Source organism: Elephas maximus, chromosome 16 (genome assembly GCF_024166365.1).
Source record: "Elephas maximus indicus isolate mEleMax1 chromosome 16, mEleMax1 primary haplotype, whole genome shotgun sequence".
In the NCBI taxonomy this organism is placed as follows: domain Eukaryota; kingdom Metazoa; phylum Chordata; class Mammalia; order Proboscidea; family Elephantidae; genus Elephas; species Elephas maximus.
Window position 1 is genome coordinate 70,926,542 of NC_064834.1, and position 26,941 is coordinate 70,953,482.

At 45.4% G+C, this 26,941-nt stretch overlaps 1 protein-coding gene across 1 annotated transcript in view; it reads left to right on the forward strand.

The window, feature by feature from the left end:
* The window catches only part of PLPP4 (phospholipid phosphatase 4), a 109,415-nt gene that overhangs the window by 39,705 nt on the left and 42,769 nt on the right, over nucleotides 1-26,941 (forward strand). Inside the window, exon 2 of the mRNA XM_049855265.1 lies at nucleotides 9,999-10,107. Coding sequence (XP_049711222.1) covers nucleotides 9,999-10,107 — 109 coding nt within the window. The remainder of the gene's footprint in view (nucleotides 1-9,998; nucleotides 10,108-26,941) is intronic.

Consider the following 26,941-nt stretch of genomic DNA (forward strand, 5'->3'; position numbering starts at 1 on the left):
TGTGTCAAGTTGTCTTCAGCCCACACATTGCCCTCGCTTCCACCTCATTGTGTTCTTGCCCCACATTTAGAATAATGGGTACGGTGGAAACAGCCCAGATTAGGGTCAGAAGACCCGAGCGTGAGTTCTAGTTTTACTGCTTGTTAGCTAAGTGACCTTGGGCAGGAAGGTCACTGAGCCTCAGTTTCTCTGTCTGGAAAAAGGTAGATGACTTTCCGCTTTTCAGTGTTGAGCTGTGCTTGAGATACAGAGTGGAAAAGCACCTAGGGTGCTTCTGGCAGGTAGGCAGCACTCGGCAAATGGTTAGCTGGCCCTCCCGTCCTCTAGGTTCCTCTGAAGAGGACATCTCAGTGCGTGAATACGAGCAGCTCCGGTGGTCTGTGATGGACCAAACCCAGGGACCTCAGTGAGAGCCATGAAATGGGGGGTTTCCGTCACTCAGGACAGACGACAAGGTGTGCGTTTGGTTCTTTCTTTAGGGGCTCAGTGGTGCTGGTGGTGGAGAGGATGGTTAGACAAACAGCTGCTGTTTGTCTGGGTGAGCCGATTAGTCTTAGTCAACCACTCAGCAAGCGAGCACCCAGTAAAGGCCTGGCTCCCAGGGAATAGAGATAGGCTTGTCCACAGGAGGTGCTGACTTCGGAGGGTGGGTCCCAGGGTTCCTACCAGTTACCACTTTCCTTCCAGTCGATTCCAACTCATGGCAAACCCTTGTGTGTCAGAGCAGGACTGCACCCCGTAGAGTTTGAGTGGCTGATTTTTCAAAGAAGAAACCAGGCCTTTCTTGTGAGTCACCTGTGGGTAGGCTCGAACCTCCAACTTTTCAGTTAGCAGCCGAGCGTGTTAACCGTTTGCACCACCCAGGGTATCCTCAGGAATCCTAGAGGCTGTTAAATATGCCTCCCACCCAGCCCAACCAATAATCGGTCTGAAGCAGCCACGGAGAGGGAAGCACAAATGTCCCCAGGCAGGACAGGAGACAGGGTGACAGGCATAAATGGGTGCGGGAGGCTGGCTGGGGAGGAGCACAGGGTGAGCATTCCTCCAGCCAAAGCCGGCAGCTGCTTCTCAGCTCCTCTGACGACTGTGGCCACGGAGGAGAGCAGGCCTGAGGTTGCCAGCCGGAATTTTTCAACAGAGGCCAGAAATTCAGATTTTGACTTAAGGGTGCCTGGTTTTTAAATAGTGGCCATGAATTACATTTTTTTACAGCCCAAACCAAACATATCAGCAGGCTGCCGAGGGCAGCAGACCGCCGAGGGCAGCTGGCTGCCAGCCTCTGGTTTAAGGTTCCATGTGTCAGAGGGTTGGATCTTTATTGAAACAGCTGCCATGTGCTTGCTTGTTCAGGCATCCATTCAACAATATTTGCTGAGCACCTACTCCATGCCAGGCATTGTTCTAGGCTCTGGGGGTACAGCTCTGATCAGAAGCAGCCAGGAATCCCTGCTGGCCCCTTGGAGCTGATGTTCTGCTGTGTGGCCACTGCATTCTGCCTCACACCCCTTTATCTTGGCAGCAGTGATGACCTGGTTGTTCACCATCTGCTACTTAGGAAGATTTTGAGTGAGCAGCTACAGACCTGGCCACTCCTCAGAGGAAGGGGAAGCTTCTGCCTTCTCCTGGCCTCAGCTGGCTGCGGTGCAGGCTGGTGGCTCTAAGCAGCTGTATTCCTGCGTCTTATGTCATATTTATATGTCGACCTTGTCCTGTGCCCCCCAGTGTCAGCCTCTCATCTGAACACTGGCCTTGTCCAGTCCTTGGCCTTCTGACTTGTGGTTGTTCTGTCTCATGCATCCAACTCTTCTTACCTACTAGCCCAACCAAAGACCGTCCTAGGAGGAAATGGCCTTATTACTCCAGGTGTGTGGGCTTCTGAAGGTATTTTAGTTATCCAGTGCTACTGTAAACAGAGATACCACAAGTGAATGGCTTTAACAAAGAGAAATTTATTCTCTCACAGTTTAGGAGGCTAGAAGTCTGAATTCAGGGTGCCAGCTCCAGGGGAAGGCTATCTGTCTCTGTCAGCTCTGGGGGAAGGTCCTCGTCATCAATCTTCCCTGGTCAAGGAGCATCTCAGCACAGGGACGCTGGGTCCAAAGGGTGTGCTGTTCTCCTGGCTCTTATTTCTTAGTGGTATGAGGTCCCCGTGTCCCTCTGCTTGCTTCTGTCTTTTATATCTCAAATGAGATTGACTTAAGAAACAACTCAATTTTATAGATTGAGTCCTGCCTCATTAACATAGCTGCCACCTATCCCACCTCATTAACATCATAGAGGTAGGATTTATAACACGGAAGACAACCACATCAGATGATAAAATGGTGGACAATCACACAATATTGGGAGTCATGGCCCAGCCAAGCTGATGTGTTTTTGGGGGACACAATTCAATCTATTACAGAAGGTGACTCATTTCGTGAGTGAGCTAACCTCTTTCCAGTTTCTCTCTTTTCTTCTGCTTCAGATTTTCTTTTCCTGCCGCTCTTTCTTCTTTCTGACTTTCTTTTTTCTTATTACATTTGCCGTTGTCACCCTGTACTGAAATGAGTCGAAGTTAACAATACTTTTCAAGAGTAGGCACTTGCTTTCGCTGACAAAGCACTTCATTTTGTAGGATTTTAATGGCCCAGGAACCAAACCAAAAACCAAACCCACTGCCATTGAGTCAATTCTGACTCATAGCGACCCTATAGGACAGAGTAGAACTGCCCATAGGGTTCCTAAGGCCTTAATCTTTATGGAAGCCAAGCCAGTGCCGTCGAGTCGATTCCGACTTATAGCGACCCTACAGGACAGAGTAGAACTGCCCCACAGAGTTTCCAAGGAGCACCTGGCGGCTTCAAACTGGCAACCCTTTGGTTAGCAGCTGTAGCGCTTAACCACTACGCCACCAGGGTTTACAGAAGCAGACTGCCACATCTTCCTCCGAGGAGTGGCTAGTGGTTTGGCAACTGAGCGCTTAACCACTGTGCCACCAGGGCTCCAGGCCAAGGAACACAATAATTTTTAAAACCCTTTTGTTTTGGAAATTTCAAGCACCCTTCCCCAATAATCAGTATTTTTTTGTTTTTTATTTGTTCTCTTACATGCTCAGCCTCCCCCCCACCTCACCTTTTTTTGGTCAAGCAAATTCCAGGCATGGAATCGTTTCATATGTAAATACTTCAGTATATGATTTTAACTAACCGCAATATCCTTTGTGACACCCACTGAAATTAACAATTTTCATTTGAGCCATCACCAGAACAAGACTCACACATTCTATTTGGTGAGCAAACTTTTTAGGAATGATTTTTTTTTTTTAATTTGGAACTTTTCAGTGATAAATTGTGTTAATGCCCTTTGCCGAGTGCCTCTTGTGGGGCCCGTCCTGATCCTAGGGTGCCAGCCTCTGCAGCCTGGGTTTATGGAGACCGGGCTTTTCTGTTTCAGCTCAGGCAGCTGAAACATTTTCAGTTTTCCATTGTTTGCTTCCAGTGGGAAGGATCCCTCCGCAGAAATGTTTGGAAATAGTTGCGCTAAACGTTGGGACTTCTGGGGTGATGCATTCTTACATGATAACTTGTTATTATTATAATAATTGTTACCTTTGTCTTCAGAGGTAGCCCACTACTCCACCTCAGGGTAAGTCCTGTCCAGAGGCAGGTTGCTGGTTCACAGACAGATAATTCATCAATATGTTCTCTTGATAGCCTCACTCCACCCACTGTTCCCAGGACTAATGAAAAATACGATATGCCTCCTCCCTGCCCAGAACTGAGCGGCCAGCTTGCTGCCCACGTCCGATGCCCGTTTGTAAGCGTTTTTCCTCTTGCAAAGGAATAGTGCAGTTAAGAACCATGCCTTACATTTTGTTTTTGCTTAGAAAGCTTCTTTATCATGTCTTGTTTTTTTCTCCTTCAGATTGCAAGGTTCCGAAGTGACTTTCTGGATCGTTGTTTGCTCATGGAATGGCCAGATGACGAGTGCTTGTTGTTGGTGCTCTTCTGTCTGATCTCCCCCCACTCGTCCCCAGTCTCACTGTTCCCAGTCATGTTGTCATCAGTGTCACTAATACTCGCGTTTGCAAGAGCAGCAGCCACCTTTTATTGAGGCCGATGGTGCCCAGGTGCTTTGTCGGATCCTGACACTTATTCACAATGGCCCTGGAGGGTATAGCCATCAGGTGTGTTTGAGGGGAATGAAATCTCAGAGAGGTTAATGACTTTTCTCAGACTTCTCAGCTAGGGAATGCCAAAGCAGGGATCAGAACAAAGGCTAATTGTCTAAGTTCGTATTCCAGTATAAAAAAATCCAAACCTGTTGCTGTGGTGTCGATCCGACTCTTAGTGACCCTACAGGAGAGTAGAACTGCCCCGTAGGGTTTCCAAGGAATGGCTGGTGGATTTAACTGCTGACCTTTTGGTTAGCAGCTGAGCACTTAACCACGGTGCCACCAGAGCTCCATTGCAGTAGTCTTGTGTCATTTATGGTTCAGAAGGATGTGGAGGTCTGTGTCTGGTATGTGACTTTAAGGCCCCTGAAGTCATAAGCCATCTTGAAAATGGTCTTTTACCAAGGCTTCTGGATTCAGGGTTGCTGCAGATCCATGGGGTCTTTTAGGTAACGATGAGACTCTGGAAAAATGGGGAGACTCTGGGGCTTCGGGAACTTGACTTTGAGTCAGAAGAGGCAAGGGACAGTGGCACCCATGTCCTTGGTTGGGACTTACTGTTCCTGCTTGTGTGGTGTTGGGTCGGCACTCTTTGGGGTTCCCATCTTTGGGCTGATGAGTCCTTTGCCACATTCTGTATGAGGACAGTGATAAATACATACCCTGGAACTTCCTTAGAGGATTGGGGCCCCTTATGGTCCTTGGATTGGAGGCATTTCACAGGTCCAATGACCGAGTCCCTAGGCTCAAAGACATGGCTCTCAAAGCAGAGTGGGGTGGCAATCTGATGCGTAGATGCTGTTCTGATGCCTGCGACTAAAGACCTTGCCATCTCATTCCGCAATCTGTTGTGACTGAGGGTCCTGGGACTATAATCTCCACAGTTGGAGGACAGCAATCCTGGTGCAGTACCTGGAATGTGGCAGGCACTCAGTAAGTACTTGCTGAATGAATAAACAGCTGGCCAAGGTGATAGTCGCCGGCTGTCCCCTGCTGCACCCCTTCTTGTTTAACGAAAAATGCATGGTAGGCTGCTGAAAGTCAGGCTGAGTGATGAGAACGGGACCAGCCACCAGGAGGGCGGGAGTGTACACGAGTGTGGATGCGTCTGTCACTGGTCTAGCAGCTACCCCAACTGGGCCCTGTCTGGGGATCCTCAGAGGGCAGGTCATGTTCTTATTTTGTGCAATGCCAGCCAGTAAAAGGTGCGAGAACATTCGATGGTGAAGGTGTGTAACCCCTGGAGTTGCTCTCACTGCTCATAGGTGAAGATTCAGGGACCAAAGGAAGGGAGGCAGGCCATGTGGTGATTTGGCATAAAAAAGCCACTGGCAACCAAAGTCTGCCCGAAGGAAAGACATGTTTGGTTTTCTGTTTTTCTTAGACTTCATTCCTCTTCTAGTTTTCTGCTGGCTTTTCTTTCCATGTAACCATCAGACTCCCTCTTCTCCGCTGTAGTTAATTTCGTTTTTTTTTTTTTCTCCCTGCAGGTCAGTAAATGGCTTACCTTACACTCACTTAAATTCTGGCTTGGTGTGTGTGTGTGTGAGAGAGAGACAGAGACAGAGAAGGAGAGGGATGTGGATTCAAAACTCAATCCGGAGAGGGTTTAAGCATCTATAATGTGCATGCGTTAACAGGAGAATTGCTCTGTAAAAAGCTAGAATAACATCTTTCTATTTTCATAGTGTATGTCTTCTGAGTTCTTCCACTGTCCCATCAGAGACATAAGGCGAAAACCAGTAGCACTGTCCCTGCTTTGCCAAGGAGAAATTAAGATACTGTAGACTAAGACAGTCGTCTGGTTCAAACAGTGAAGAGATAGAAGCAGCATGTCATAAATCGAAATCAAACAGCAAGTTACCAGTTTGAACAGTTGCAATTTTCAGGAAAGAAAAGGATATGTTTACTTTAGTACTAACTCTGTGCTTTTCACATGGAAACATTTTGACTTACGCAGCTCAGGCTTTTTAGTTTTAGTTCTAACGTCTCTGTTAAGTGAGGTGACGGCATTGACAGTAGTTAACATCTGGTGAATGCTTATAACGGGGACCGGAAACCAGCTGCTGTCAAGTCGGTTGCGACCCTGTGTATATCGGAGCAGAATGGTGCTGTGCTCCATGGAGTTTTCAATGGCTGATTTTTCAGAATTAGATTGCCAGGCCTTTCTTCTGAGGCACCTCTGGGTGGACTCGAACCTCCAACCCGTTAGTTAGCAGCCACACACTTTAACTGTTTGCACCACCCAGGGACTCCTACGTGGAGTTGGTTCTTCAGTGGCTGAAGTTGGGAAGCACTGGCTAACATCCACTTTATTTCCCTGAGAGTTGTGTGTCTAAACTGTAGTGTACATGACAGCCCCTGGGCCAAGAGTCTGCATTTTAACAAGCATCCAGGAGATGAGAGTACCCTGGCGCCTTGCTACGCTGGTGTGATGCATGGACTAGCGGCCTCAGCATCACTGGGGAGCTTGCTGGAAGTGCTGGGCCTCCCTGGATCTGCTGTGTGTTGCCGTGTGGGATCTGTGTCCACAAGACCTCAAGCGGTTCCTGGGCACTCTAAAGGCTGAGAACCACTGACCTAGCACACTGCTGGGAGCTGTCGGTGCCTGTTGACCCCTCAGAGAGCACAGGCAACCCCTTTACTCCTTACCTAGAAGCAGGGTTTCCATTTTTCATGGTTTCCAATGCACTTCCCAAGGGCTCATGGGAGTGGGAGAATGTTTCCAGGCTCGAACGAGCCCTCAGTTTTGGATTGAATTGTGTCTCCAAAAAAGTCATGTTGAAGTCCCTATCCCTGTATCTGTAAATATGAGTCAGTTTGGAAATAGGGTTTTCTTTTGTTATGTTAACAAGGTCATACCAGAGTCAGGTGGGACCTAACCCTAATCCCCTCTGAGTGGCATCTTATAAAAAAGAGCAGAGGAGACACATGGGAGATGGAGGGACAAGCCCAGAAATGCTGAGAACTGCCAGCAGCTACTAGAAGCTGAAAGAGACAAAGAAGGACTGTGCCTTCAAGCTGACACTCTGAACTCAGACTTCTAGACTCCAGAATCGTGATGAAATAAATTTCTATTCTTTAAAGCCCCCGTTTGTGGTATTTTTGTTATGGTAGCACTAAATAACTAAGATCCCCCTCTCTTGGGAACACCCCTTTGCTGTCTCCAGAACTTTCCATTCTGCCATATGACCGCGTTTGCCCTGCTTGCTTTGTTAAGACCTTGGTCCCCTGAGCAGCTGTCTTGCTGTCTGGATTCTCTGAGCTGGACGCCTGTGCCGGGAACGTGGCTAGAGGAAGAACATCTATTTTTCTTGGTCCTGCCACTCCCAGAGGATATCATTTGCTTGGCAGATGGGATCTGGCTGCAGCTCCTGGGACGTGAGGTGGGGTGGGTGCCTGAGGAGAGTAAAACCTGGGCAACAAGGAAGGGAAGGAAGGAAGGTGTTCAGAGGTGGGCACAGGTCCCTGGCCCTGTGGCGGGCGATATGGGGTTAAGGTTGTGGCATCTCTAAGAGTGTGGGCTCCTATGCCGTTAGAGTGACCGCACTCGTGTGTGGCAAACGGTCTTTCCAAAGAGGGCTGCAGTGTGTCTCTCCTCCCACATGCTTTTCTAGAAAGGGGGCTTGCCATTCCCCATCCACAGGTGGAATATCCCCTCCCTTGAATCTGGGCTCAGTAATGAGTCCCTTATAACCATGTGGGTGCTGTGGAGGTGACACTGTGTGACATCTGAGGCTGGGTTAGAAAAGGCCAGTCAGCTTCTGCCTGGTTCTCCTGGGACACCATTTTGGGGGAAGCCAGCTGCTGTAAGAAGCCTGGCTGCTCTGAGACCATGGTGCTGGGGAGTCCACATGTGGGTGTTGCCGTTCACAGCCCAGCTGACAGCTGTGTAATTGTTTTGGGTTGATTAAAAAAAAAAAAAACAAAAAACGAAGCCTGTTGCCATCCAGTCGATTCCAACTCATAACAACCTATAGCACAGAGTAGAACTGCCACACAGGGTTTCCAAGGAGCGTGGAGCCCTCAGATGATTGCAGCCCCAGCCGGTGTCCAGCTGCTGCAGCCCCAGGAGAGACCCCGAGGGAGACAGTCTGGCTGAAGCCTCTTTGATTTTCTAGTCCACAAAATGGTTGTTTTAAGCCATTAAGTTTTGGGGCAATTTGTTATGCAGCAATGATAACTGGAGTAGTCTGGAAGCTTCAGTTACACAAGGACATAATACAGTCTCATAATTTTTTTCAAATAAAACTCATTTTCATTCCTTTTATGTAGAATGTTTTAAAAACACTTCCAGGCAGAGTATCGATTGTCACAAAATCAAACAAAGAACAAGCCCGCAAACTGGTAAAAGTGTGAGAGTGGAAGCTAGAATAAAATAATAGTTTCTATTCATGCTCTGCTAGGCACTCTACATCTATGCTTTCATTTTCTTTTCATTCCCACTTGGGAGATGTGCCCATTTTACAGATGGGGGAACTGAGGGCTCAGAAATGTTAAGGAACTCACAGAGAGTCTGAGCTGGGATGTGAGTGCTGATGAGTCTGACCCCAGAGCCTGGGCCTGCAGTGGGTAGGAGAGCTGTTGGTGAGGAGAGTTAAACCACTGGGTCTCCGCTCCCTGTGGGTACGAGTGCAGATCCGGTGAGTTGATTCTGACTCACAGCGAACCTACATGACAGAGCAGAACTGCCCCATGTTATGGAAGCAGATTACCAGGTCTTTTTTCCTGCAGAACAGCTGGTGGGTTCGAACCGCCAGCCTTTTGGTTAGCAGCCAAGTTCTTAACCATTGCACCACCAGGGCTCCTTAGAGATTATCTTATTTTAACGCATTTCTCTCCTGTCCCAACCCTTTCATTCTCTGCCCCCTAGTGGTGGTGCTGATGGTGGTATAGGGTATCATAAACCCACCCAGTGCCGTCATAGAGGAAGAGAATAGGCCGGTTCTTTCCCCAGAATTGCTAACCATTCTCTCACTCTTGTTCCAACCCCAGGGCAGTTGGCTCCCAAAGACTGCTGCTGGCCTTTGCCTTGCCCCAGTCTGAGCCTCTAGTCTGCACTTCAGCCTCCAGTTGACGTTCGTTGTTAGTTGTCATTGAGTCAGCTCCAAATATAACAATATCATGTATAACAGAACCAAAAGTTGCCTGGTACTGTGCCATCTTCATGATCGTTGGTGTGTTTGTATCCATTGTCACGGTTATTGTGTCAGTCCATCTCAATGAGAGTTTCCCTCACTTTCATCGGCCCTCCCCTTTCCAAGCATGATGTCCTTCTCCAGCAAGTGCTTCATCCCAGCTAACCCAAAGTAAGCGAGTGGAAGTCAGACAGTATTCTGTGATCCATAAGATTTTTATTAACTAATTTTCCTAAACAGATTGCCAGGCCTTTTCTCCTAGTCTCTCTTAGTCTGGAAGTTCCACTGAAACCTGTCCACCATGAGTGACCCTGCTGGTATTTGAAAAACCGGTGGCATAGCCTCCAACATCACAGCAGCATGCATGCCAGCACAGTACGACAAACTGACAGACAGGCAATGGAGTTCACTTTGGAACCCCAAATTCTTAGATTCTTTGTAAGTTGGCCTCACACTATTCCCTCGTACCCAGAAGTGGTCTTGCTGGCAGATGGCCACAGAAGAGTCCATGACATCTCAGTGGTTTCTTCCATCTCTCCCCAGTTTGAACTGGCTGAGAACCATCAGGAGGGACAGCCTGTTTCCCTTCCCAACCCCTGAGGGCTGGGTTCTCTGCCCGAGGGTGTGCAGGGGCAGGCCTTCTTGGGAGCAAGGGCAACAGCTGAGAGCTCGGACCTCATGCATCTTTCTTTGTTTTGTTTCAGGTTTACGGAGTTTTTGGATCCGTTCCAGAGAGTCATCCAGCCGGAAGAGATCTGGCTCTATAAAAATCCTCTGGTGCAATCAGACAACATACCGACCCGCCTCATGTTTGTAAGTACCATGGCTGATTTGCCTCTTCTCCCAAGTAGGAACCAAATACATTTGCATCTCTGCCTTCTATCCCTGCTGAAGATGGTGGGCAGCCTGGAAGAGGCAGAAGGTGAGCGGCCCATCAGATTAAACTTCAATTCCAAACCAGGAGGGGGGCTGCTTGGTTAGGTGTGAGATAGCAATTGCCCAACACTTTGGGAAGGGGAGAGGCCAGCTTACCTGGGCTGTGTGGAGTTGTTTCCAAATATTTCCAGTGAGGGACGACTAGAAGCCAGTGACCTGATTTTCCTATCCCCTCTTTCTTTAAGGATAAGCCTCGATTTTCCCAAACTAAGACACAGTAGATAGGCCCGGCAGCCACTCTTCTTGGTGGATAATTGGTGGTTCAGCGGTAGAATTCTTGGTTTCCGGGTAGCAGACCAGGGTTCAATTCCCTGCTAATGCGCCTCATATGCAGCCGTCACCTGTCTGTCAGTGGAAGCTTGAGTGTTGCTATGATGCTGAACAGGTTCCAGTGGCGCTTCCAGACTAAGAAGGAGTAGGAAGAAAGGAGTGACAATCTACTTTGGAAAATTATCCAGTAAACACTAAGGATCACAACGGTCAAATCCACGATTGATCATGGGGCTAATGCAGGACCAGGCAGTGCCTTGTTCCGTCATGCATGGAGTTGCCAAGAGTCAGGGGCGAAGTCCACGGCAACTCACAACAACAATTTCTGGTTTTAGCTGGTCAGTTGCAGACCAGAGGACCACCCTCTGACCCAACCTCCAGGCAGTATCTGTGTCTCTCTAGAGTAAATAAGCAAGAACCCAAGAAGCTGGCAAGCGTAGTGAGATTATTTTTACCTCCACATCCCTGCTGCCTGACTGTGGCAACATTTTATGCTTCACTTCCTGGGAGCCAGCCATTTGGCTGAGTGTTTAAGAAAATTATCTCATTGAACCCTGCTAAACATGGCGGTGGGGAAGATGGCATCACTGTCCACACTTTGCAGGAGCAGAACTGCCCCTCAGAGAGATGAGGAGACTTGCCCCAAGTCACACAGCTAGTAGGTGACTCAGCCAGGATTCCAGTCCAAGCATCTGGCTCTGGAACCGAGAGCCCAACCCAGAGGCAAAGGAGAGTTGGGAAGAGAGTCAAGGCTGCCTTGCAGATGGGACCTGCCTCCTGGAGAATTGCCATCAGAGCTTCCCGCAGCACTCCCTTGTCCCAGAAGAATAAGGTAGCTTTTGGAGGGACAGTACTGCAGCATGAAGGTTGTTCCTGTTCATGAGCCGTTGTGTCTCATGCCTCTGGGAACTGAGATAACCCTTCCAGAAGCTTCCCTTGAGCACTCTAGGAATAGTTTGTGTTTTGGAAGAGATGCCTCTTGTTCCATGGAAGAAATCTTGTTAATTAAAAGGAAAGACCTTTGTGTCTGCAAACTCCCTGAAATGCTTAGAACGCCCCATGAACGTTAAAGTATTGTTTTAGTTGCTTTTTTAAAAATGTAGGTTATTTTATAATTTTATAAAAATATGCACAGAAAAACATTTCAACAACTTGTACATGTACAATTCAGTGACATTGATTACACTCTTCAAGTTGTGCAACCATTCTCGCTATCCTTTTCCAAATTATCCCACCACCGTTAACATGAACTCACTCCGCTAAGCTTCTCTAACCTTTCGAGTTGCTGTTGTCAGTTTGATCCCACATAGATAATTCTTTAAAAGAGCACAATGCTCAAGGCAGACATCCTTTACTAGTTAAGCTAAACTATTGTTTGATTCAAAGGAGACTTCAGGGGATAGTTTTGGTTTGAGGTTTAGGGTTTAAAGATTATCTCAGGGGAATAGTTTTTTTTTTTTTTTTTAATTGTGTTTTAAGTGAAAGTTTACAAACCAAGTCAGTCTCTTATACAAAAACTTATGTACACCTTGGCGTATACTCCTAGTTGCTCTCCCTCTAATGAGACAGCACACTCCTTCTCTGCACCCTGTATTCCCGTGTCCATTCAGCCCGCTTCTGTCCCCCTCTACCTTCTCATCTCCCTTTCAGACAGGAGCTGCCCACATAGTCTCATGTGTCTACTTTATCCAAGGAGCTCTCTCTTCACCAGTATCATTTTCTATCCCATAGTCCAGTCCAATCCCTGTCTGAAGAGTTGGCTTTAGGAATGGTTACTGTCTTGGGCTAACAGAAGGTCTGGGGACTATGACCTCTGGGGTCCTTCTAGTCTCAGGTGAACCACTAAGTCTGGTCTTTTTACAAGAATTTGGGGTCTGCATCCCACTGCTCTCCTGCTCCCTCAGGGGTTTCTGTTGTGTTCCCCGTCAGGGCAGTCATTGGTTGTAGCCAGACACCATCTAGTTCTGTCTCAGGCTGATGTAGTCTCTGGTTTATGTGGCCCTTTCTGTCTCTTAGGCTTGTAATTACCTTGTGTCCTTGGTGTTCTTCATTCCCCTTTGCTCCAGGTGGGTTGAGACCAATTGAAGCATCCTATATGGCCGCTCGCTAGCATTTAAGACCCCAGATGCTGCTCTCTAAAGTGGGATGCAGAATGTTTTCTTAATAGATTTTATTATGCCATTTGACTTAGATGTCCCCTGAAACCATGGTCCCCAAACCCTCTCCCCTGCTACGCTTGCCTTTGAAGCATTCAGTTTATTCAGGAAACTTCTCTGCTTTTGGCTTATCCCAGTTGTGCTGACCTCTCCTGTATTGTGTGTTGTCTTTCCCTTCATCTAAAATAGTTCTTATCCACAGTCTAATTAGTGAAAACCCCTTTCCCCCCTCCCTCCCTGCTCTTCTAACCATGAAAGAATATTTTCTTCTCTGTTTAAACTATTTTTTGAGTTCTTATAATAGTGGTCTCATACAATATTTGTCCTTTTGCAACTAATTTCACTCAGCATAATGCCTTCCAGATTCCTCCATGTTATGAAGTGTTTCATAGATTCCTCACTGTTCTTTATTGATGCGTGCTATTGCTTTGTGTGAATATACCATAGTTTATTTATCCATTCATCCATTGATGGGCACCTCGGTTGCTTCTATCTTTTTGATCTTGTAAACAGTGCTGCAATGAACATGGGTATGTGTATATCTGTTCATGTAAAGGCTCTTATTTCTCTAGGCTATATTCCAAGGAGTGGGATTGCAGGATCGTATGGTAGTTCTATTTCTAGCTTTTTAAGGAAGCACCAAATCAATTTCTAAAGTGGTTGTACCATTTTACATTCCCACCAGCAATGTAGAAGTGTTCCAGTCTCTCAACAGCCTCTGCAAACATTTATTCTTTTGTGTTTTTTGGATTAATGCCAGCCTTGTTGGGATGAGATGGAATCTCATTGTAGTTTTGATTTGTATTTCTCTAATGGCTAATGATCATGAGCATTTCCTCACGTATCTGTTACCTACCTGAATGTCTTCTTTAGTGAAGTGCCTGTTCATATCCTTTGCCCATTTTTTAATTGGGTTGTCTTTTTGTAGTTGAGTTTTTGCAGTATCATGTAGATTTTAGAGATCAGATGCTGGTCAGAAATGTCATAGCTAAAAACTTTTTCCCTGTCTGTAGGTAATCTTTTCACTCTTTTGGTGAAGTCTTTGGATGAGCATAGGTGTTTGATATTTAGGAGCTCCCAGTTATCTAGTTTTTCTTCTGCATTGTTAGTAATGCTTTGTATTATGTATTAAAAGTATGCTGTTTATGCCACGTGTTAGGGCTCCTAACATTGTCCCTCTTTTTTCTCCCATGATCTTTATCGTTTTACATTTTGTATTTAGGTCTTTGATCCATTTTGAGTTTGTTTTTGTGCATGGTGTGAGGAATGGGTCTTGTTTCATTTTTTTGCAGATGGATATCCAGCTATGCCAGCACCGTTTGTTAAAGAGACTGTCTTTTCCCCATTTAAGTGACTTTGGGCCTTTGTCAAATATCAGCTGCTCATACATGGATGGATTTATGTCTGGATTCTCAATTCTGTTCCACTGGTCTGTGTAGCCGTTGTTGTACTAGTACCAGGCTGTTTTGACTACTTTGGCGGTATAATAGGTTTTAAAATCAGGTAGAGTGAGGCCTCCCATTTTGTTCTTCTTTTTTTAGTAACGCTTTACTTATCCGGAGCCTCTTTCCCTTCCATATGAAGTTGGTGATTTGTTTCTCTATCTTATTAAAGAATGTCGTTGGGATTTGGATTGGAATTGCATTGTACCCATAGATGGCTATTGGTAGAATACACATTTTTACAATGTTAAGTCTTCCTATCCATGAGCAAGGTATGTTTTTCTACTTATGTAGGTCTCTTGGTTTCTTGCAGTAGTGTCTTGTAGTTTTCTTTGTATAGGTCTTTTACGTCTCTGTTAAGATTGTTCCTAAGTATTTTATTTTCTTCTGGGCTACTGTAAATGGTATTGATTTCCTCTTCGATGTTCTTTTTGTTGGTGTAGAGGAATCCAACTGATTTTTGTATGTTTATTTTGTGTTCTGATACTCTGCTGAACTCTTCTATTAGTTTCAGTAGTTTTCTTGAGGATTCTTTAGGGTTTTCTGTGTATAAGATCATGTCATCTGCAAATAGAGATACTTTTACTTCTTCCTTACCAATATGGATGCCCTTTATTTCTTTATCTAGCCTAATTGCTCTGGCTAGGACTTCCAGCACAGTGTTGAATAAGAGTGGTGATAAAGGGCATCCTTGTCTGGTTCCCAATCTCAACGGGAATGCTTTTAGACTCTCTCCTTTTAGGATGATGTTGGCTGTTGGCTTTGTATAAATGTCAGGGCAATAGTTTTGAGGGTTCATCTAGCCTCAATGGCTCCATGAGAATTTGAAATTCTGTTCCGTATTTCCTCCCCCCGCCCCCACCTTTTTGATTAGGATTCTTCTGCGGAGCATTTGATCAAAACATTGAGTGATGGTAGCCTGGTTAATTGCTTTTTAATAATTACTTTTGTGCTGCAGAATAAACTGGGTTTTTAGAAACCTCAAGGGGATTGAAAAATTAGGGTGGTTGTGAGAAGGGTATTACCTAAGACCTGAGAATTAAAATTGGACCTTTCCATTTCAGCTCTAACTCAGGTCATCTATAAATCCTGGAAATAAAGAACTCAGAGTGTGTCTAAGCAGTTTCCTCTAATGGCTTTAATAGGAGGACGCTTCTATTTATCACTTGCCTCCATTCTTCAAAGACTTCACATTTCATGTAATGTAAAAGGCAATTTGGAGCTAAATGTTCACCTGGGATATAGTGAGAGATTTGTGGCTGCATCCTGAATTTATGAACAACGGATTTTTTTGAGATGTAGATACAGATATTCTGGCTACAGACACACATTGGATGGGGCACACTTCCGATGGGTGGGAAGGAGGCAGTGAAGGAAGGAGTTATTTGCTGTTGTGGTTCTCAGATTACATAAGTGCATTCAGCCACAAACCCTGACTCATACCCTCTGATCTCCTAATGAAGTATGTTCAACTTTTTATTTTATTAATAGTCCTTGATGAATTTCTTTCATTTTACCACCAGATATAGTGTGATTCCATAATCACGCAAGGAGGGCAGAAGATAAATTTACAATACTTTTAACATAAAGATGACAAATATTTTGTTGCCATGTACATTAGATTGGTTCCCTCAGTTTTATTAGAAGCTCCAATGGAAAATATCATGTGTCTGCTTTTGATTCTTTAGAACCTTCAGATGTTTGTAGGAGAATGTATAATGAATACCAAAACCAAACAAAGCTAAACCCAGTGCTGTTGAGTTGATTCTGACTGATAGCGACCCTATAGGACAGAGTAGAATTGGCCCATAGAGTTTCTAAGTAGCACCTGGCGAATTCAAACTGCTGACCCTTTGGTTAGCAGCCGTAGCACTTAACCACTGCACCACCAGGGTTTCCTTGTAATGAACAAAAAAAAAAATTTTTTTTTTATAGGACGTATATATTTCACTGATAATTTAAAATAGCTTGATTTCCTTAAAAGTCTCAAATTTCATTATTTAATGCATAAACAAAATCTTGGAATCTTTTTAATTTTTGTCTGGAATGTTTTAACGTAAAGGCAGAGTTTCTAATTTTCTAACAAAGGTGCTTTTTAAAGGCACCTGATATTCCCCAGATGTTTCTTTAATGGTTAATTAGCAACTCTGGCAGGTGTGTGTGTTATCCCATAATCTCAGTGGAAAAACCAAAACTATAGTGAGATTAAACAACTCGTGCAAGGTTATACAACCTTAGTGGCTGGACCAGGATGTGAGCCCTGCCTGCCAGAGTGCAGACCCTCACTGGTAGCCATTCTGCTGCCCTGCTCCTTGTGCACTCGGATGAGATGGAGAGGCGGTGAGTAGCATGCCACATACAGAAGAGCAGGTGGGGAAAAGCACAGACTCAGAAAAGCAAGGGGTGTGTGGACCCAGTGAATGGAAGTTTGTTTGGCATATTCGTAAGGGCAAAGGCGGCAGAGTGAGGTAAGGATAAAATCAGACTGTGGACAGCTTCAGGTTAAAGCGAAAAACCAAACCAGTTGCCTTCGAGCCAATTCTAACTCATGGCCACACTGTGTGCATCAGAATAAAACTGTGCTCCATAGGGTTATTTTATTTATTAAAATACTTTATTGTGTTTTAGTGACAGTTTACACAGCAAATTAGTCTCCATTTAACAATTTCTACACAATTTATTCAGTGACATTGGTTACATTTCTCAGTGTGTGCCAACTTTCTCATTATTTCCATTCCGGTTGTTCCATTTCCAGTAATATAGTTTCCCTCCCTCCTTGCTTCTTGTCTTTGATTTTGAGTAAATGTTGACCGTTTGGTCTCATAGGTGATTTTTTAAAGGACCATATTGTTTACTTTATGAGCCAATCTGTTATTTAGCTAAAAGATGATCTCATGGAGTAGTTTTGGTTGAAGGTTTAAATATCTCAGGGCAGTAGTCTTGGGGAATCCTCCAGTCTCAGCTAGTCCAGTAAGTCTGGACTTTTTAAGAATTTGAGTTCTGTTCCACATTTTGTTCCCCTTCCATCAGGATCCATCTACTGTGCTCCTGATCAGAACGGACATTACTGATATCGGGGCACCGTCTAGTTGTTCTGGTCTCCGGGTAGATGAGGCCGTAATTCACGTAGACTATTCCATAGTGTTTTCAATGGTTGATTTTTCAGAAGTAGATCGCCAGGCCTTTCTTCCGAGCATCTCTGGGTGGACTCAAGCCACCAACCTTTTCAGCTAGAAGTTGAGTGCATTAACCTGTGTACCACCCAGGGACTCCTCAGGCTAGTTAGTTATTACTTAATCCGACAGATATTTGTGAATCTCCTGCTCTGAGCTGAGTGTGGTGCCAGGTGCTGGGATGCCCAGCCGGATGAGACCCGGTTCCTATTCTATGCGAGACCTGGACACGAATGCAGGCAGACAGCTTGCCATTGCAGGAGAGCTTTTTTTTTTTTTTTTTAAATTTTGATTGTGCTTTAAGTGAAAGTTTACAAATCAAGTCAGTCTCTCACAGAAAAACTTATATACACCTTGCTACATACTCCCAATTGCTCTCCCCCTAATGAGACAGCCCACTCCCTCCCTCCACTCTCTTTTCGTGTCCATTTGGCCAGCTTCTAACCCCCTCCACCCTCTCATCTCCCCTCCAGGCAGGAGATGCCAACATAGTCTCAAGTATCCACCTGATCCAAGAAGCTCACTCCTCACCAGCATCCCTCTCCAACCCATTGTCCAGTCCAATCCATGTCTGAAGAGTTGGCTTTGGGAATGGTTCCTGTCCTGGGCCAGCTGAAGGTCTGGGGGCCATCACCACCGAGGTCCTTCTCACAGAAGAGCTTTTGAAGAACAAGCAAGACTCCAGTGGGGTCTTGAAGGAATGATAGGCATTTGCCAATTTCTTTGGTTTGTTTTTAAAATGAAATCCAGCCCAGACCTACCCTTTGCCCTGTCTCTTTTGCTGTGGCTGCAATCTGTCCAGAAGATTTATTCTCATAGAATAGTTCTGACACTACGTTGGAGTAGGGTTGCTTCCTGGGAAGACAGAAATAGAGTCAGTTTGGGGGAGGATGGAGGGAAGAGAGACAAAGCTGGCTTGTGATGGACAGTTTAATTTTTCAGCGCTTTTAAGAAGTCCTAGATAGTTCTTTTTCTGGTGACAGATGCAATTGTTTAGCCACAGCAGGGCCTTTTCAGGTGTCTGCACGTCCTGAAGTTGTCTTCATCAATCTGCCACACACTGTTCTGTCAGATGCCGGAAATTAAGGCTCTTTGGGCCCATTGTCTCACTGGATGTGGATGAACCCAGTGACAAGTTCTTCTCTGCCTCCCATCCTAGCATCTGGCAGCTCTGACCTTGATCCCTTTCAGTTGTTAAAATTTCTTGGTGTGCTCTTGCCCCTCCCCCTGCAGGCACAGACTTGCTGCTCCTCATTCTGCGGTTTTCCGGAAGCATCCCAGACAGCCAGGTGCCATGCATTAACATCAGGGGAGGTCTCACTTTCCAGGTGTGCCAGCTCGTCCGTGCTGGTTTCACTGCAGATGCCCTGGGTGGGGCCCTTCTTGGAGATGCTGGTCATTTAGGGCATGGGCAAGGCGCCTGGAGAATTAGGCCCTCCGCTGTCCCTGACATCTTCCCTGCACTAGAAGGTACCTGTTATGCAGACCTAAGGGCACAGGTGGGCTTGTGCTAGCAACACTTTACCCTCATTAGTCTGGCAAGAGGGTCTTGGCACCCTTTTCCTGGTATAGTTGGGGTCATTTGTCAACAGTTTTTCCTGGGAAATAATGAAATGGTAGCCCATGGCCAGCGTGTGTTGGATGCTCACTTCCTGTGGGCTCTGTGGGTGGGCGGTTGGTGTGGGCTCGGAAGTGGACTGCCTGGGTTCAAATCCCAGCGTTGCCACTTACTAGCATATGAAAGCACTTAACTTCTCAGTGCCTCAGTTTCTTTATCTGTGAAAAAGGGGCTTTAAGAACATCTCCCTCTTGAGATGTTGAGAACATCCAATGGGGTGACAGACAAACAACATTTTGCTTAGTGGTGGTACACAGTAAGCATTCAATAACTGCTGGGGAATTTAGATCCTGGCAGCAGTGCTTTGCTCAAGGTCATAGAGCTGGGGCTTGAACGCAGCTCATCTTTATCTGAGTCTCTCCCACACACTTCCCTCTGCAGAGCTCTGGCTTCCCAGACTGTGGAATAAGCATCATGCAAAACCAGCTGTATACCGGATCCTGCTGCATGATACTTATAATGTATATGCAATACATTATATAAAAAATATATATGAATTAATTTCATTATATAAAATTATAATAATAACCACATATATTATCTCATTATGTGGGTGCTGTGTAATACATTAATTGGTAATTTACAAGATGCTGTTTATAAGATCTTTCTCAGCCTCAGTTTCCCTGTCAGTAAAATGGGCTGTTGGGCTAAGGAGATCGCTGAGATTTAGGACTCCAGTCCAGGCAGCATGGCAGCCCAGCTTGGGGGCATCCTGCCCACTGTGTGCCTTGTGTGATTCATGTACCTCTCTGAGGCCTAGGTTTCTTATCTGTACAATGGAGATAATGTGTTCACCAACAGAGTTGTTAGAAAATTAAACAAATATGAGGAAAGCCCCTGTCATAGCTATCTAGTACTGCTATAACAGAAATACCACAAGTGGATGGCTTTAACAAAGACAAATTTATCCTCTCACAGACCAGGAGGCTAGAAGTTCAAATTCAGTGCACCAGCTCTAGGGGAAGGCTTTCTCTCTCCGTCAGCTCTGGGGGAAGGTCCCTGTCTTCAATCTTCCACTGGTCTAGGAGCTTCTCAGCGCAGGGATCCTGAGTCCAAAGGATGCAGTCGCCTTCTGGTTCTTCATACTTGGTGGCATGAGGTCCCTATCTCTCTGCTAGTTCTGCTCTCCTTTTATCTTTTGTGAGATAAAAGGTGATGCAGGCCACAACCCAGAGAAACTCCACTTACGTTAGATCAAAGCTGTGAGCTGAGTAAAGGTTTTGCATCCCACCCAAATCCTATTTAATGTCACCTAATTTTGCTTCATTAACCAGAGACAGAAATCAGAATTTACAACATATAGGAAAATTAGATCAAATCACAAAATGGAGGACAGCCACATAATACTGGGAATCATGGCCTAGCCAAGTTGACACATATGTTGGGGGGACATAATTCAATCCATGACAGCCCCCTACCACATATTAGGTGCTTACTGCCTGAAAGCTGTCACAAACATTTGTACAGCTTATCCATGTCACAAGGAGCACTGGTGGTGCAGTGGTTAAGCACTTGGTTGCTAATCGAAAGGTTGGCAGTTCAAACCCACCAGCCACTCCAAGGGAGAAAGATGTGGCAGTCTGCTTCCATAAAGATTACAGCCTTGGAAACCCTGTGAGGCAGTTCTACTCTGTCCTGTAGGGTCACTATGAGTCGGAATGCACTCGACAGCAATGGGTATCCATGCTGCTGGATAAGAGTCTGTACCCTCCTCTTCCAAGTCCAGAGAAGAATGATCACCATATTTTACCTAAAGCTTCCTACTTTCTAAGGTGAGAACTGCTGTAACATTGTGGTTAAGGGTACAGATTGTGATTTAGGCAATCTCAGTGTATGTCCTGTGGGAGAAAGATGTGACGGTCTGCTGCCATAAAGATTTACAGCCTTGGAAACCCTCTGGGCAGTTCTACTCTGTCCTCTAGGGTTGCCGTGAGTCAGAATCAACTGGACAGCTAGTTTTGTGTGTGTGTGTGTGTGTGCTTTAAGTGAAAGTTTACAATTCAAGTCTCATAAAAAAAAATTATACACACATTGTTATGTGACCCTAGATGCTCTCCTTGCAATGTGACAGTACACTCCTTCTCTCCACCCTGTATTCCCCGTGTCCATTCTATCAGCTCCTGTCCCCCTCTGCCCTCTCATTTCACCTCCAGACAGGAGCTGCCCACATAGCCTCATGTGTCTACTTGAGCTAAGAAGCACACTCCTCACCAGTATCATTTATGTCTTATAGTCCAGTCTACTCTATGTCTGAAGAGCTGGCTTCGAGAATGGTTCTAGTTTTGGGCTGTCAGAGAGCCCACGGGGCACGACCTCTGGGGTTCCTCCAGTCTCAGTCAGACCATTAAGTCTGGTCTTTTTACTAGAATTTGAGGTCTGCATCCCACTTTTCTCCTGCCCTGTCAGGGCAGTCATTGGCAGTAGCTGGGCACCATCTAGTTCTTCCGGCCTAAGGCTGATGGAGACTCTGGTTTATGTGGCCCTTTCTTTATCTTGGGCTCATATTTTCCTTGTTTTTTTGGTGTTCATTCTCCTTTGCTCCAGGTATGTTGAGACCAACTGATGCATCATAGACGTCTGCTTGCTAGCTTTTAAGACCCCAGATGCCATTCACCAAAATGGGGTGTATAACGTTTTCTTAATACATTTCATTGTTTTTTTGGGGGGGGAGGGGGTGATGGTGTATATTCCTTCTTTACCACTTTTTAGCTATGTGATCTTCAACAGGTTGCCTAACCTCTCTGTTCATTAGCTTCCTACTGATTAAGCAAGGATAATAACACATTGCCATCAAGTTGATTCTGACTCAGAGCAACCTTCTGGGACAGAGTAGACCTGCCTCACAGGGCTTCCAAGAGCGGCTGGTTAGCAGCCAAACGCTTAACCACTGTGCCATCAGGACTCCAAATAAGGGTAATAGTAGAGCCTATTTCATAGGGTTGCTGTGAGGATTGAATTAGTTTATTTACATAGAGTGCCTAGAACAGTGCTTGGTACTTAAGTTCTCAGTACCTGCCAGCCTTTGTTTTGTTAACCTAGGTATGTGTATTCAGCAGTCCAGTACTCACAACAGGTGAGGAAGGTGCAAACACAGAACGAGTTCTGTACTTTCCCTGCATCCCAGAGCAGCCTTTGGCTGAGTGAATTGTTCTGGTCTCTCTCAGATCCCTTTTAATAAGCACCAAGGATTTGCTGTCTTTCTATAGTAGACTCATTCCCAGGGTTTTGTTTTGTTTTTAAGCCAAGGAAACATTAACTCAAGGAAAAATAATACCAGGGGAAATCTTGCCTGGAATTTCTGGTCTTCCATCTCTATACCTGCCTGGAGGCAGAATAGCCACTCCTTGCCTCCATGTCTCTGTGTCCCTCTGCATTTTCTCCATCAGCTCGGCTGGCAGAACAGCAGCTTCCAACGGCTTTCATCAGAAGAGCAGGAGGGGCATGAACTGTATGTAAGGCTGTTTGCTGAGTGAAAGTGGGGGGCTTAGTCTCTCTTCACCCCTCTTTGACTCAGCTCAGAGGCCCTGCTGCCCCAAGAGGAAATTAAGTTCCAAGTGTGCTGACCTTTGGATGTTATCTCTGAATTCCAACTTTTAGTTAAAAGATAATCTGAATAAGAAAGGGGGGTGATAAGAGTAAATGTGTCTCTGCCTATCCTAAAAAAAAAAAAAAAAAAAAATTTTTTTTTTTTTTGCCTATCCTGGTTTGACAACTGTGCTGCTCTAGGGTATGACAGATAGGTGTCCAGGAGTTAAAAATGAGACTAGATGCTGGTAGGACGTTTTCCTTGCTGCTGCCCCAGGGTGGGTGCTTTGTCTGACTTTGAGAGCTGCATTTCCTTGCCTGTGAAGCTCATGAGGTGGGGAGCCTTGGGCCCCCTGGGAGCATTTTGTTCTAGTCCTTCTACTGCTTAGCATTGGCCCAGGAAGTAGTAGTTCAGTGGTTCTAGAAAAGGTACTGTTATATATCTAGCTAGCAAAGCTGTGAACTGGGCTAAATTAAGTCCAACATGGTTGGGAAAGTGAGGATTCAATTAGGAGCAGGAGAGCTGAGTCAGGGAGCAGTGCTAAAGAGACCCCTTTGGCTATTAAGCTCTCAGGACCACCCCAGTGCTAATGGCTTCCTATCAAGACACACAGACCTTGAGACAAAGTTCTCCCCTGTGGTGCCTCCAGGTACTGTGTGGTCCACACACTCCTGCTGGGGAATTTGTTCCTGAGCCTCTGCGAGCCTCATAGGAACAGCCTTCCCAACTTGGATTTTTTTTTCACCTGGGGTCTAATTTCTGTCTACCACCATCTGTCTGTCAGTTTGTCATACTGTGGGGACTTGTATCTTGCTGTGATGCTGGAAGCTATTCCACCAGTATTTCAAATACCAGCAGCGTCACCCATGATAAACAAGTTTCAGGGGAACTTCCAGACTAAAACTGACTAGGAAGAAGGGCCTGATGATCTACTTCTGAAAATGAGCCAAGGAACACTTTATGGATCCCAACAGAGCATTGTCTGACTCACTTGCTTTGGACACGTCATTGGAGGGATCAGTCATTGGAGGAGGACATTATGTTTGGTGAAGCAGAGGGCCAGTGAGAGTGAGGGAGACCCTTGATGACATGGATTGGCACAGTAGTCGTAGTAATGGCCTCCAATATGCTGGCGATCGTGAGGATGACGTGGGAATGGGCAGTGCTTTGTTCTGTTGTACATAAAAGGTCAGAGTCAGAGTCAACTTAATGGCATTCATGCATCTATTTGTCCATCTGTCTCTCCATCCATCCATCCATCCATCCGTCCATCTGCCCATCCATCCATCCGTCTTTTTCTGTCTATTCTAACTACATATCAGCTAGGATGATCTTGTAATGCCTCTTTTACTACTGTTTTTCTTGTCTTTAAGTTTGGACTTGTTGGTGGGGTTGCTGCAGGGTCTTTCGCTATTTAGTGAGTGCCTACTATTTATCAGGAACTGGGCTAGTTTCTTATATTTGAGGACTTGTGACCAGTCTATATATGGTGTTTAAATTGAGAGGAACTGGGGTCTTAAAAACCTGTGAGCAGCCATCTAAGATACTCCACTGGTCTTACCCCTTTGGGAGCAAGGAATAATGAAGAAAACTAAACATACAAGGGAAAGATTAGTCCAGAGGACCAATGGACTACATCTAACACGGCCTCCACCAGACTGAGTTCAGTATAGCTAGAAGATGCCCGGCTATCACCACTGACTTCTCTAACAGGGATCACAATAGAGGGTCCTGGACAGAGCTGGAGAAAAATGTAGAACAAAATTCTAACTAAAAACAAAACAAAACAAAACCCAGACTTACTGCTCTGACAGAAACTGGAGAACCCAGAGCATATGGCCCCTGGACACCCTTTTAGCTCAGTAATGAAGTCACTCCTGAGGTTCACCCTTCAGCCAAAGATTAGACAGGCCCATAAAACAAGATGAGACTAAAGGAGCACACCAGCCCAGGGGCAAGGGCTAGAAGGCAGGAAGAGACAGGAAAGCTGGTAATAAGGAACCCAAGGTAGAGAAGGGAGAGTGTTGAAATGTTGTGGGGTTGTTAACCAATGTCATAAAATAATATGTGTACTAACTATTTAACGAGAAACTAGTTCTGTAAACCTTCATCTAAAGTACAGTAAACAAACAAACAAACAAATTGAGGCACAGGAGGATGTAAGTTGGTAGGCATGGTGTTTGGGAAAACAAGGAATTTTTCTGCTTTGACCAGATCTTTGGCAGTCAGTGAGCAGGGCTTCAACTATCCGTCTGTAAACACTGGATGTGTGAGCTGAAGCTTGGCGTCAGTGTTTCTAATCACCAGCACCAGCACCGTTTGAGATGCTTGTTAAAAACTGTAGGTTCACAGACCTGTCATATCAGCCTCTTGGAGGGAATAGTAACAAGCCCTGCAGTTATTAAGGTGTGAGAGCAACAGATTTGCCGGGACTGTTTCTCACCAGGGAATGTCGTCTTCTGCTGTGGCCTGCAGGGAGTTCTTGCCTTCTCTGCTTCAGCTCTGGGTCTCCCCTCTTGTAGCTGCCCTTAGCAGCTGTGCCCTCTGTGGGGACAAGACTTGCTACTTGACTTTTAAACAGTCTGAGTCATTCAGGGCCACACCTGAAAAGGTGGATCATCAGACTGGTTACCGCCACACTCAGTTGGAAAGAAATGGTGGCAAGTGAGAAGAAGGGCGCTCTTGTGTCTCGTCAACAGTCTCTGAAGACAGTTCCCAAAGAGCACCACCAAGATTCCTGGCAGCCTGGTTGTGTGGGGCATCTCAAGTTATTTTTTAAAAGACCATACTAATTGGGATGAATTCAGGCTTTATAAAAGAAAAGCATCTAATTATCTTCTAACCCACCAAAATTATCTTCTAGCCATGCCTTATTAACCCTGAATGGGTAAAGTCCTATTAGGAAGCCCCTCTCCAAAATGTGATATCATGTTGGAGCACAAATGAAGATTTCCAAAAGCGTGAACCCTGTTGGCCAGTAGTAACCCCTCTCCCAACTGCCAGGTCAACTGTGGATTTGTCAGCTAATCAACCATTTCTGATACTGTTATCCTGAGAAGTTATAATTAGAAGGAAGTAACATAAATGCTTTTTTTTTTTTTTGGTTTTTGGAATGTTAAAAATATCTACTGATTATGGAATTATGGTATGCCGGAATAAAGACTTGTGTGTGGGAGGCAGAAGACCTGGTCTCCAAACCCTGGTATTGCTACTCACCAGTCACCAGCTGTGTATCTTTGGGCACATTGTTTAATCCCCAAGCCTGAGAAAGCAGGTCCAGAGCCACGGTGAGAATTTAAAAGGCTCCTGTATTTGTGGGTACCTAGCACAGTTCCTCTGTCATGGTAGGTTTTCTGTCTGTTGCTGCGTCTGAATTCCACCAGATTAACTCATTAAGCATTTAGTGAGCCTCTGTATGCTTCTGGGAGGGAAGGGAACAGAGGAAGGGAAGAGGAGAAACTTTATGCAGAAGAAGGGTTAACCTCTGCCTTGCAGAAGAAATGAATATTCAATGAAAGAACACCAAAAGAGAATGAATTGATTGAGTCTAAACAAGTTGCACACGCTGTTATGTTGCTGGAGAGATGGGACTGAGAGGCCAAGAGTTCCTTTGCCCTTCTGCAGAGGAGAACCTGAGGGGAGTTACTGGCAAAGATGAGTCATGATGATTATAGACTATTCTTTTCTGTTTAAAAAGCTGCCACTAAACGTGGCTCCCAGCAATTACAAATCAATTATAACCTACAATCAGACCTTCACTTTTTCAAGTCTGCAGAGTCTTTAAGTACAGGTATAAATTATCCTCCTTTGTGTGAGGTGAGGAGTTCAGGAAGACCATTCAACTTGTGAGTCTAAATGAAGCTAACTGGAACTAGCGATCAATCAGCCTTTCTGATGGCAAACTGATGTCCTCATAAGGGATTATTTGTTATTTCTTCCAGGCAATTTCTTTCCTCACACCCCTGGCTGTTATTTGTGTGGTGAAAATTATCCGGCGAACAGACAAGACTGAAATTAAGGAAGCCTTCTTAGGTAGAGTATTCACAGTTCCTGCTTTCGGGGATGGGGCTGAATTTAAAAACAAAACTCAGTTGCACCCAACTGATTTTTTCTCTTGGTCAAATTAAGCTTGGGAGAAGCAAGGCAAGATGAACTTGAAGCCCAAAGAAGGGCTAATGTGCAGTTGTTAACAATGGGATTGGCAGTAGCTACCCGCTACCGCTGTCCATTGTGCTGAACACATTTCCAAGATTCATGCTGTGCAGGCACAGCATTGCTCTTGATGCCAAGACAAAGAGAATCTGAAACTTTGTCACCACCAGGTTCATGGCACATAGTCCCATTAGGGGCAACTCAGAAATCAACCACAGGCTCCTTTGACAAATCACATTGACTAGAAGCAAAGATGGGCAAAGGCAGGTATAAAATAAAAGAGAAATTGGGAACAAGCCCAGACTTCATCATCCATTTGGGGAACCTTTTAGCAGTTAAAGAATGGTTATTGTGTAAAGCCTGGTGGGATCTTT